At 36.3% G+C, this 12,505-nt stretch overlaps 1 protein-coding gene across 1 annotated transcript in view; it reads right to left on the minus strand.

Annotated features, from left to right (window-relative positions):
- Positions 1–12,505, minus strand: part of LOC144957517 (uncharacterized) — a 123,086-nt gene that overhangs the window by 15,915 nt on the left and 94,666 nt on the right. The window contains exon 3 of the mRNA XM_078888846.1: positions 3,898–4,042. Within this exon, the coding sequence (XP_078744972.1) occupies positions 3,898–4,042 (145 nt within the window). The remainder of the gene's footprint in view (positions 1–3,897; positions 4,043–12,505) is intronic.

Genomic DNA, 12,505 nt, shown 5'->3' on the forward strand with positions numbered 1-12,505 from the left:
AAGGACAGCGCCCACAGCTTGGTCGGAGGCGTCAGACGTTAAAGCGAGGGGTGAGTTCAAGCAAGGATGGGCTAACATTGTAGCGTTACTTAGTGCATTTTTACCGTCAGTAAAGGCTTTCAACATTTCTTGCGTCCACGTAAGTGCTTGACGTTGTTTTTTGACTTTCAAAGCACTATATAGGGGTCGAAGTATTTCAGCTAGTCTCGGAATGAAACGATGGTAAAAATTCAACATCCCGAGGAACTCTTGAAGTGACTTGATGGTTTTTGGTTGTGGAAATTGTTTAACAGCCTCAATTTTTGTCGCCATTGGGACAGATCCAGAATGCGAGATGTGATGGCCAAGGAAGTTAAGAGATCTCACACCGAAAAGACATTTCTCAAGACGGATAACGAGGCCTTGGTTTCTAAGTCTTTCGAATACGATTTTGAGATGTTCCATGTGTTCTGCCTCAGTTGAACTTGCAACCAGAATGTCGTCTAAATAACAAAATACGCAGTCTAAATCTTGTAAAATGGAGTCCATTAAACGTTGGAATGCTTGTGCTGCATTTTTTAATCCAAATGGCATTCTTAAGAACTCCCAAAGGCCGAAAGGGGTTATCACTGCCGTTTTTGGGACGTCTTCTGGAGCGACTGGAATTTGGTGGTATCCTCTGACAAGGTCGATCTTCGAGAAGATGATCTTACCGTCTAAGTTTGCTGTAAAATCATGAATGTGTGGGACAAGATATCGATCTGGTATAGTAGCATCGTTAAGTCGACGAAAATCTCCGCAGGGACGCATTGTGCCATCAGCCTTGGGGACCATGTGTAATGGGGAAGCCCAAGGGCTCTTTGATTTTTGAATTATGCCCATTTTCTCCATTTCCAAAAATTCTTTTTTTGCACACAAGAGTTTTTCTGGAGCCAGGCGACGAGCACGTGCGAATACTGGGCGACCTTTGGTTGTGATGAAATGTTGCACGCCATGTTTCACAGTTGCCGTTGAAAATGTTGGTTGAAGTAGTTCTGGATAGTTATTCAATAATTTTCTGAATGTATTGCAGTTCGGCTCGAGTGGTGAGAGTTCGGCGTTTGCGCAAACTGAACTTACTGAACAAGGTACGTGCGAAAACGTTTCAGCGTCGATAAGGCGTCGACCACGAATATCCACAAGCAGATTATGATGTCGTAGAAAATCTGCTCCAAGTAGGGGACGTTTGACATCAGCTTTGATAAGTCGTGCATTGAATGAACGCGATCCAATACGTATGTTAGTTTCGAAGCATCCGTATGTTTTTATTGTAGAACCATTAGCAGCTTGTAATGCGAGATCAGAGGAACCCAAGCTTTTGTCTGGCGCAGAAGCGGGTGTGACAGATACTTGAGCTCCAGTATCTACTAAAAAACGTCGGTTTGAATTTTCATCGATGACGATGAGTTGGAGATTTTTTGATGTGGGCGCGTTGGCTGAGTAAGAATCCGGGTCGACAGCAGAATTTACTGTTGACCCGGCTTGGCGTTTCCCTGGTTCTTCTTGTTTTTCTTAAATGAATTGAAGAGTTTGCATGTTTGTGCACATCGACGGGCATTTGAACCAAACCGTTGATGGTACCAGCAGAGGGAATCTATTTCACTGGTCATGGTTGGTGTGTCAACTTCACAAGTAGTATGAGAAATTGAAAAGGAGTTAGAGTTTGAGTGAGCAGCGTAGAAAAAATTGTCAGCTTCTCTGGCAAGTGCCCTGTAATCATCCAGGTTGGACGAGTTTGCTAATGGAAGTCTGATGTTTGCTGGAAGTTGTCTTAAGAATAACTGTCTGAAGAGCAGACAGGGCTTGTGTTTGCCGAGGAGCACTAACATCCTGTCCATTAACTCAGATGGCTTTAAGTCGCCCAAACCATTCATGTTGAGTAGAGATTCCGCTCTCTCTGTTTCCGAAAGGCCGAACGCAGACAGCAGGAAGTTTTTCAGTATTTCATATTTACCTTCCTTGGGTGGTGATGATAGAATAGCAAGGGCTCTAGTTGCTGTGTCTGAGTCTAAGGCAGCCACTACATAGTAGTACTTTGTTTCATCGCTTGCTATATCGCGTAAGGCAAATTGTGCCTCGCTTTGTGCAAACCACGCTGAAGGACAAGTGGTCCAGAATGTGTGCAACTTCAATGCTACGGCGTCGATAGACATGTTTATTATTATTATGTTCTTGTGAAGAGTTGAACTGGTAAATAGTAATAATAATAATATATACCTATCTCTTAAGTTGTTTTAAGTCGGGGTCACCAATGTAGCATCTACTTTACTGGAAACAACAAACAATGAAAGCAATGTGTAGTGAATTTTATAAATTTAATGAGTTCTCTCGTGTTTACGTTTTTGTCTGATCTGGCGTGTAGAGTAGTCTTGCAGTCAGCAGTATGTGGTAAGTCTTCGTAGTTCGTAGGAAACGGAGATCGCCACAAACCAAACAAAAAAACCAAAAAAAAACAACAAACACACCCATAAACCTCCCCCCCCCCCACCATCACAAAGCAAAACACACCTACGAAGCAACACTAAAAACATTTTAAAAGTTGAATAACACAAAACAATCAAACCAACAAATAAAAACAAACAAAGAGTCAACAACAAAACCCCCCAAAAACACCAAAAAACCCTACAAAACAACAAAAAAAAAATAAAGAAAAGAAAAAAGAAAGTCAAAAACAAAAAACAAAAACAAAACAAAAACAAAACAACAAAAAAGAATAGACACAAAAACAAAAGAAAAATGAAACAAGACAAAAACACCAATTTGAGACGATGGGTCACATGCAACGACATATGTCGGAGCCCATTGACTCATTGCCTGACACAAACCAAAAATGGCGTCAAAAGATAAGTGTTTGGCCACAAAAGTAAAGAAACCGTGAGTTGTATTTAATAGCTCAACCAATGGGATCACTCGTTTCCTGCGCACTACTGACGACAGCTCATCAGCCGCTTAACAAAGCTAAAAAATCAACGTCCAAATATAAGTCCAAGTGGGTCATAGCGTAGCCATCGCTAACTTCTACACTCGAACCTACCAGGACGTATGTGTTGACGTCATTTTTTAGGCTTGTGCAGCGCCTAGTAAGTTGTCGTTAGTAGTGCTCGGGAAACAAGTGATCCCATTGGTTGAACTATGGAATACAACTCACGATTTTTTTCTTTTGTGGCCAAAACTTGTCTTTTGACGTAATCTTTTGGTCAGTGTCAGGCTACACGTTTACGAAGGCTACGATCCTAGTGTCAGGCTATAAGTTAACGATAGCTAAGCATGTGTACTCTTCGTAGACACTTGACTTGACTTATTGCCCATCGCCTCCTGATCTTCGGACTAGGACGCTTTGGCATCTCTGATTTGTTATGTGAGTTCTTTCCACTGGTGACGGTCTGCTGCGATGGATCTCAAGTGTTCTAAATCCTTTTCGCATTTCAGTTCTTGTGATTCATCGAGGCGATTGAGGTTTTTATTTATCGTAGTGTATAATATGCTTGTTGTGGGTCTGCCTTTGTCCGCTTGGTGTAAAACATAACGCCATTGCCCTATTAGCTTGAATATTTTTGTCTCTCCTAAAGATTTCGTCTCTCCTAAAGATATGTCCAAATAGTCTCCATTTTGTTTCTAAAATTTGAATCGAGAGCGGTGTTTCTTCGCATTTTATGTACAGCAATTTGTTACTTATTTTGGTTGGGAAATGGATATTTAAAATGCTCCCGAGCTGTTATCAATTGAAGGCATCTTGCTTGTCTTCTTCGTTTTTTTCTCAGTGGCCATGTTCCACAGTTGTAACAAATAGTGATTAACAAGGCTCTTGTATAGCTTTATTATTTTTAATATTTAGTAGACACTGGTCACATTCATTTTGAATATAAATAAGAATCTTACGTTCAGCTTTGCCCCCACCGATCATGCCCAACGTGTCCATTCTTGTACAGAAACCATGACCGTTCCGCTTGGCTGACTTGAGACAGATATCGTTGGGATGACAACACCTTCCAGTCCTTGTACAAAACTCGTCGGTCTTGGCACACTAAAGATCAAACAGAATTTTAAAAGAAAGACAGTTAATAATCTATATTTTTTATAAAAATTATGCTCTTCCACCACGACATCATAAGATATCGTCGCCTAGGCATTCCATGAAGGAATATAGATAACTCATCAAACAAGATGTCTGACGTCAACATGAATTACCCATGTTGTCCAAAGTGAGCAAATTGGGGGTTAATAATCTTGCCCGAGGAAATAATAAACGAAAGTGCCTGAAGCGGGGCTCGAACCTGGGACCTTCCGGGTCACAGTGCAATGCCTTAACCACTCGGTCACTTCGCCCCCCCCCCCCAATAATAATCTATATAGATAGAACAACATCCACTAAACATGCGTTTTTCACAGATCGATGAGCAGACGAAAGCTTCTTAAACTTAGAGATGCTGGATAAAATACAAAATCTGATCCTTTTGAATTAGACTCAACTGGGGAAGGGGGGGGGGGGGGGGGGGGGGGGGGGGGGTGAAATTTGTTCACAATGACGTTCTGGAGAAGGGGGACTTATAGCTCAGTTGGTAGACCACTCCCTTAACACGCAAAGGGACCGAGATCAATCCCGGCTGAAATCGAGATTTTTTATCCTTCTAGAAATTAAGTGAGTAGAGAATCGCCAATTGGATTCAGTAGTCTGATGTCACGCGCCCGGCAACGGCGCCATCTTGGTTCTAAACAAAGAAAATCATTACTTTTTATTCTTCATGCTGGCTAGAACTTTTCATTCCCTTTTCATATGCCTTGTGATCAGAATGTGTAAAAGTCAAAACATGATCAAATTTATGTGTTTTTTCCCTTGATACGCGTTTAAGCTCGCCGGAGAAATATTTCATAAGGCGTCCGCCATTGTTCCGATAGTTTAGAGCCAGTGTTACTAAGTTACCATACGTCATTAGGAAGGAAGTGACGATACGACTGTTAAAGACTATTTACACTACAGGATAAAAACCTTTGCACTAATATATATATATATATATATATATATATATATATATATATATATATATATATATATATATATATATATAAGGCAACCCATTGAAACAAATGTATTGGCAGTAAAATGAAAGTGTCCTTACTTATTTTATATTCCCTAACCAACATTATCGAGCACTCTCGTACCTACAAGTACCAACCAACACTAGATATATATATCTATATGTTATATATGTTTTTTGTTGGCAGTTCCCAAAGATCTTCATTACTGACTTTATCCGTTCACCCGATGCCTTGTCTTTAATAATCATATAAATGTATCCCACATTTTATAATTTTCGCATCAACTTTACAACGACACAAAAAGCATTTGTGACGTTGGGTTTATATTCTTTGTCACATTTCTCAAGAATTGAGGTCCTGATAGTTCAGTTGGAAAAGCACTCACTCTCAAAGGACACTGAGATCGACCCGGATGCAGTCGAGATTTAATTAACCCCCCCCCCCCACCCCATTGTGCAGTCAGCAGTAATTGGGTAGCTGGCTCCGTTAGACCTGGCGGAAAGTACTTAGCTATAGACCAGCAGCATATCCAAAGCAAAGGGTAGCTAGCAATTGCTATTGTCTATTTCACACGTTAGTAACCGTGATAAATTCTGGCCTAATCGTTCAAAAGGACTAATTTTGGTTTCTCAAGAATGTTGCTCCCACTCTGACCCTGAGTTAGTAGACGATAGATGCACGCCCTAAAAGACAACTTAACCCCGGGGCAAAGATCGTATAAAATTTAAAATCTAAAAAAAAACGGAAAAACTTTTATTCAATGTTGAATAGATTTATTGTTGACAAGGGTATAGGTATAGATCTAACCCCTGCAATTGGACTTTCTAGATCACTTTCATCATCATTGGCGTCAGTCAGTCAATTCTAGAAGTGTCCGGACTGGACTTGATCACGATATAGAACTAAACCCTTCAATTTGGCTCTCGAGATCACTGGCATCACCACTATTGTCAGTTACTTCTAGAAGCGGCCAAACTTGTCTTGAACGCGGTATAGAACTAAACCCTTCAATTTGGCTCTCTAGATCACTGGCATCACCACTATTGTCAGTTACTTCTAGAAGCGGTCAAACTGGACTTGACCACGGTATAGAACTAAACCCTTCAATTTGGCTCTTTAGAAGTGTCCGAACTGGACTTGATCAATTTGGCTCTCGAGATCACTGGCATCACCACTCTTGTCAGTTACTTCTATAAGCGGCAAACTTGGCTTTGGCACGGTAAAGAACTAACCCCTGCAATTTGGCTCTCTAGATCTCTGGCATCATCATTGGCGTCAGTCGCTTCTAGAAGCAACCAAACTGGACTTGATCACAATATAGAACTAACCTCTTCAATTTTCGATGTGTATCTAGGATAGTTTTGACTATGGATTCCGTGAATTCCCATAAATTAAAAAAATAAAAAAATAAAAGAAACAAAAAGAAGCGAATAACAGAAAATGAAACAAAACAAAACAAAAAAGCCCAAATCCAAACAAAACAAATATAAAAAAAGACCCAAACCAAAAGCCGAGAGAAACAAGAATGCGAAAAATTGATAAAAATTAATAACAACATCATAAAACCTACCCCATTAAGAACAATTTGAAAAGGTCGAAAGAAACGTGTACGAACTTGCAGGTCTGATAACCCAAATTGGTATGGGGTCATTGTTGTAATGGAAATACTCTCAATCCATTGTAAAATACTGTCCATTACAGCAATGTTAAATCAAGCCCATAATTGTGTTCGGTTATCAGACATACAGATATGTACACCTTGATGAAAAGTCATCAAGAAAAAAACTTCAACGAAACACCCTATCAAATACCCCCCCCCCCCCCTAAAAAAAATTAAAAACAAACAAAAAAAAAAAAAACAAAAAAAACAAGCAAAGAATAAAAAAAAAGCAAAATAAATGAAAAGAAATCAACAACAAAAAAACAAAAAACAAACAAACAAAATAAAAACAAAACGAAAACAAAAACAAAAACAACAAAACAAACCTAACAAAACAAAATTAAATCAGTTAAAAAAAGGGGAATAAATCCCCAACAAACCACGGGTTATTTCCCGCCACCATTGATTTCTAAAATGTTTTTACCTTCAGCTGGAAATGGGAAAAACCCAGATCACAACGCAACGTGGAATTGGACAAAAAAAAAAAAAAAAAAAAAAAAAAGAATGAAAATATATTTATTGCCTTCACTCTACGTCATATCATTGAGGGAATATCAAATTAATAATATAGTGTTTGTTATGGACTTATACATAGTTTAGCTAGGAAAGAGTTGCTCCCCTTTGTTATTAGCAAATTGACTTAAGTTACAGCTTAATTGGTTATTTATTATTCATTAAGTCCATTGTTTAAAATATTCTTTGTGCTTACAAATATCAGAGTGGCATGCCCTAGATAAGGATGCACTCTTTGTTCCTTACTTTCCATATTTGAATTATATTATACTGTCCTTCTACTTACAATTTTGTTGCGATATATTCGTATAGATAGTATCCGCTTGGCTAAGAAGCTCATAACATTGCCATCCGGAAGTATAACTGACCAACACACAAAACTGTGTGTATCCATGAACGTTTATAGTCGGGTTAATACAGTTCAGTAAGCATTACTCATAAATGCGGATGGCAAAAAACAATAACAAAGACCTGAGTGACGGCATCTTCGAACTATCCATATATTCTAACTTATACACAGTAATAAATTGTTCTCTCCCATTTACTCAACTAACGCTTCTTGGTTGAGTAATTCCACAATATTAATATGATGTCCCGTCAAAAACACAACAGTGTTAACCATAACTACGAGAGATGAAGTGAATAGAAAAGTGCCAGAAGACAATAGAGAATAACGAACGGTTCGTGGATAGCTCATACGGTAGATAAGGTCGCGGGTTCAAACCCCAACAACCGCCGAAATTTTTCTATTCTCTATTGTTTTCTGGCACTTTTCTATTCACTTCATCTCTTGTTGTTACCAACATAAGTGCCTGCTCCACTCACTTTTCTGAATTAAAAAGTAACCTTAACTACTGTACTGTAACTCACTTCCTTCCCTCACTTCATGAGGGTGATCAATATTATTTTTCCATGTGCTCAAGTCGACGTGCACTTACTTGCAGGTCTGATAACCCAATTCCTTATGGGCTCATTGTTGTCATGGAAATCTCAACAACAACAAAATGACGCAAAAATATTGTACCTCACAACAATGTTAGACTCGGCCCATAAGTGGGTTCGGGTGTCAGATCTGCATATTGTATGTACATGTCGGCTCGAATCTTAGGTCACAGTGCAAAATGTGCTCAAAATAAAAAGTGATCACAGTTTTCGAAGTATCCAACGAGAAATGAAGTGAGTAGGAAAGTGCCAGAAGACAAAAGAGAATAAAAATTTCGCGGCGGCGATGGGGGTTCGAGCCCGAGACCGTACTAGTATGACAACTCCGCCTGGGGGGAGGGGGGGGGTCTCGGAATTAAAATTTCTTTCAGTTTCCTACCAGCAAGTAGTATAGCATCGAGTGTAGTTGTCATTGGTTTCAGAACATCTGTTTTCACTGAACAAATGTATGAATGGTAATATAAACTTTTTAGTTTACACGTATCTTTGTGTGCTGGTATGTTTCACACGTTTGTTATGAGTAATTTATAGAAATGGAGAGTGTTTCACATACTGGTTATTCACGAACTGGCACTGAACGGAGACAAAAAAAAAATGAATGTACTCAATTTACAGCCTTAGGGAACTAAAAATAAAATGTCTTTTCTTTGATATTTTAGATTCAAATTCATTATTCGGCATTTGGTTCATCCGGACATTATACCAGATTGAGGTTGTGGGTCACAATTTAAGAGCATTCTTGTGTCAGTTAATTCTTTTAGACAGCATGCTAGTGATTAGTTCTCACTAAACTATATTAATCATATTAGATACGCTAAAGGCTCTGTTTGTTGGAATGTTTAATTTGGCACAAGGGAAGCATTTTATGATATTTTATTTTTTTCGACCATTGTAAGGTGAATTGAGCATTATATAATTTTGAAAATGTGCTGTACAGATACCATCTATTATTATTATTATCATTATTATTATTATTATTATTATTATTATTATTATTATTATTATTTATATTATTATTATATTATTATTATTATTATTATTATTTATTATTATTATTATATTATTATCTACTATATTTATTATTATTATTTTATACTATTATTATATTATTATACTATTATATACACTATATTTACTCTACAGACTCACCTTATATTCTATAATAAATCATAAGACATAACACACACTAATTGATTTTTGCCACAGAGCGTCACTTGATATTTAAAAACCAGCACACTGGAACCTTAATATATCTTTTCACATATATCAGAATTTCAACGAAACTTGTAATTTAAATTAATATAACTTGTTTTTCATTATATCTACACATTTCAGAGAAAGGCCTATAATTACAATTATATATAATGTTTGTTTTTGTTTATATTTAATTTTTGTGCATTGCATTTAATAATATTCTCAAATTTTTTATATTGTTCATGCATGCAACGTCTGTAACAATTTCCATTTATTCGGGAGAATAAAGTATATTATTATTATTATTATTATTATTATTATTATTATTATTATTATTATTATTATTATTATTATTATTATTATTATTATTATTATTATTATTATTATTATTATTATTATTATTATTATTATTATTATTATTATTATTATTATTACTTATACTATTATTACTATTATTATTATTATTATCATCATCATCATCATCATCATTATTATTATTATTATTATTATTATTATTATTATTATTATTATTATTATTATTGACACGTTAAGACGGAAGGGAAGAACTAGTGAGTATTTTACTTAAACACATAGCATCAACAGCGGAGTGGCAGTAAAACGTGTTTTCGACTATTTTCTCTATCGTGTCAAGCAAGTCATTCGAAATTTTATAACACGGGGGCAAATCGTGTCATACATTGTTGTCATACAAAAACAATATAAAACAAAATGGCGGCCAGCCAATTTACCAAGCGAGATAACTCGACAAGGGCAAGCTATAATCTCATCACTGACCGGAAATGATAAATTGTGAGGTGAGAAGACGGGACCGGTGCCAACTAGACACAAAGGGGAAAATATAATATTTAGAGAAATAAACTTGGTGGGGGGTGATGGAGCAATTATAGAATTTATGTCACGTACCAGAGTTTTTGGATTGGATGCATAGAATCATTTGGAATTGTTTATTCAGCGCGAGATTCACATGAATGTTGCTTTGCCCTCTTCTTCCCCCTATTCCTTCCCATTTTCTTCTTCTTCTTCTTTCTTCTTCTTCTTCTTTCTTCTTCTTCTTCTTCTTCTTCTTCTTCTTCTTCTTCTTCTTCTTCCACGACGACAACGACGGTGACTACTACTACTACTACTACTACTACTACTACTACTACTACTACTACTACTACTACTACTACTACTACTACTACTACTTCTACTACTACTACTACTACTGTTACTACTACTACTACTACTACTACTACTATTACCACTACTACTACTACTACTACTACTACTACTACTACTACTACTACTACTACTACTACTATTATACTACTACTACTGCTGCTCTACTACTACACTACAACTACTACTACTACTACTACTACTACTACTACTATACACTACTACTACTACTACTACTACTACTACTACTACTACTACTACTACTACTACTACTACTCCTACTAAATTTGTTCAAAGTGCTCTACATAGGGACCCAAGCCGGTATTTGTGGCGTGGTATGACTATCTCTTTCAGATCGTCAGATCGGAAGGTCCTGGGTTCGAGGCTCGCTAGGGGCATAGTTGAGTCCTTGAAAAAGTCTCTTTACTCACATTCTCTCACCGTACTCGGGTGTAACATGAGTACCTGGCCGTTAACAGCGTTGTCTCTGTCGTAAAAAAAGGTAATATCATCTAACAGGAGTCATGTCTCGTTCTATATCCTACGTGTTCATAATAATAATAATAATAATAATAATAATAATAATAATAATAATAAATAATAATAATAATAATAATAAAATAATAATAATAATAATAATAATAATAATAATAATAATAATATAATAATAAAATAATAATAATAATAATAATATAATATGATGATGATATATGATATAATAATAATAATAATAATAATAATAATAATAACAATAATAATAATAAAAATAACAAGCATATTTCTACGTATTGCTGTTGATCAGGGACCCTTTGTAAAGCGCTTTGAGTACGTTTGATGGATATTGCCCTATGTGAACGCTCAATTTTTTAAAATAATTTTTTTTTTTTTTTTTTTTTTGGGGTGGGGGGGGGGGAGGGTCTCAAGTTAGTATAATCGCCAACGTTTAACATTTCAATCATCATTTTCCGATAACAAAGTCATAATATTATCTCTATTCAGCTTGCACGATATCTTCCCCTCTGTAAAAAAAAAACAAAAACAAACAAAAAAAAAAAACAAACCCCAACTAACTGGACCACACCATGTTATTGACCTTATCATACACTCTATACAAAACAGCAAATAGGCGAGTCGGGTGCCGTCGAAATTGTCAGGAGATGAATGGGGTTTCCTTGTCTCGGGACACACGAGGGGATGACCAAGGGCTATAATCTTGTCCTCAGCAATTGAACTAACGCAGTCATTTATTGACCATGATAAATTATCAGTGTGATGTCCTTTTGGCTTAATATTATTGTCCTCTCTCTCTCTCTCATCTCTTCAAGGGATAGTGTGGCAATGCAAATATAGTCTTTACTTCAAGTCAAAGTGATACTAAGCTGCTGAAATCTGTGGAATGTAAAAAGTAATAACCAAAAATGAATATAACAGCTTTAAAAAAAGAACTAAATACCCAACACGGAACGTTTCGGGCTCAAAACCCTTCTTCCGCCAACAACAAAAAACCATAAAGACATAAATACATTAGTAAATTCCAGATAGACGAACCATTAATCTGGAATTTAGTAATGTATTTATGTCTTTATTGTTTTTCTTTGTTGTTGGCTGAAGAATGGTTCTGGGCCCGAAACGTTCAGTGTTTGGTATTTTTTTTTTTTTTTTGAAGCTGTTATATTTATTTTTGGTTATTACTTTTTACAGTCTTTCCTTCGTACCGAAAAGGCAGACATCCTTATTTGAAAATTTAAACATTCGTACTATTTAGAAGATAAAAGTTGTAGTCGGCCATAGTTAACTTTAATAATCAATCACGTGAGAGAAATATAAATAAATGAATGAATAAAGTTTTCTAATACTGTACCAGATACCATCACAACATTGCTATTTACGGATAAAAAAAAAGACAAAGCACAACCAAATTAACAAACAAAGAAACCAAAATAAAAAAAAACCCAACAACCC

The sequence above is a fragment of the Berghia stephanieae genome, chromosome 12 (assembly GCF_034508935.2).
Source record: "Berghia stephanieae isolate SIO BIC M18660-M18661 chromosome 12, UCSD_Bste_1.3, whole genome shotgun sequence".
Classification (NCBI taxonomy): Eukaryota; Metazoa; Mollusca; class Gastropoda; order Nudibranchia; family Aeolidiidae; genus Berghia; species Berghia stephanieae.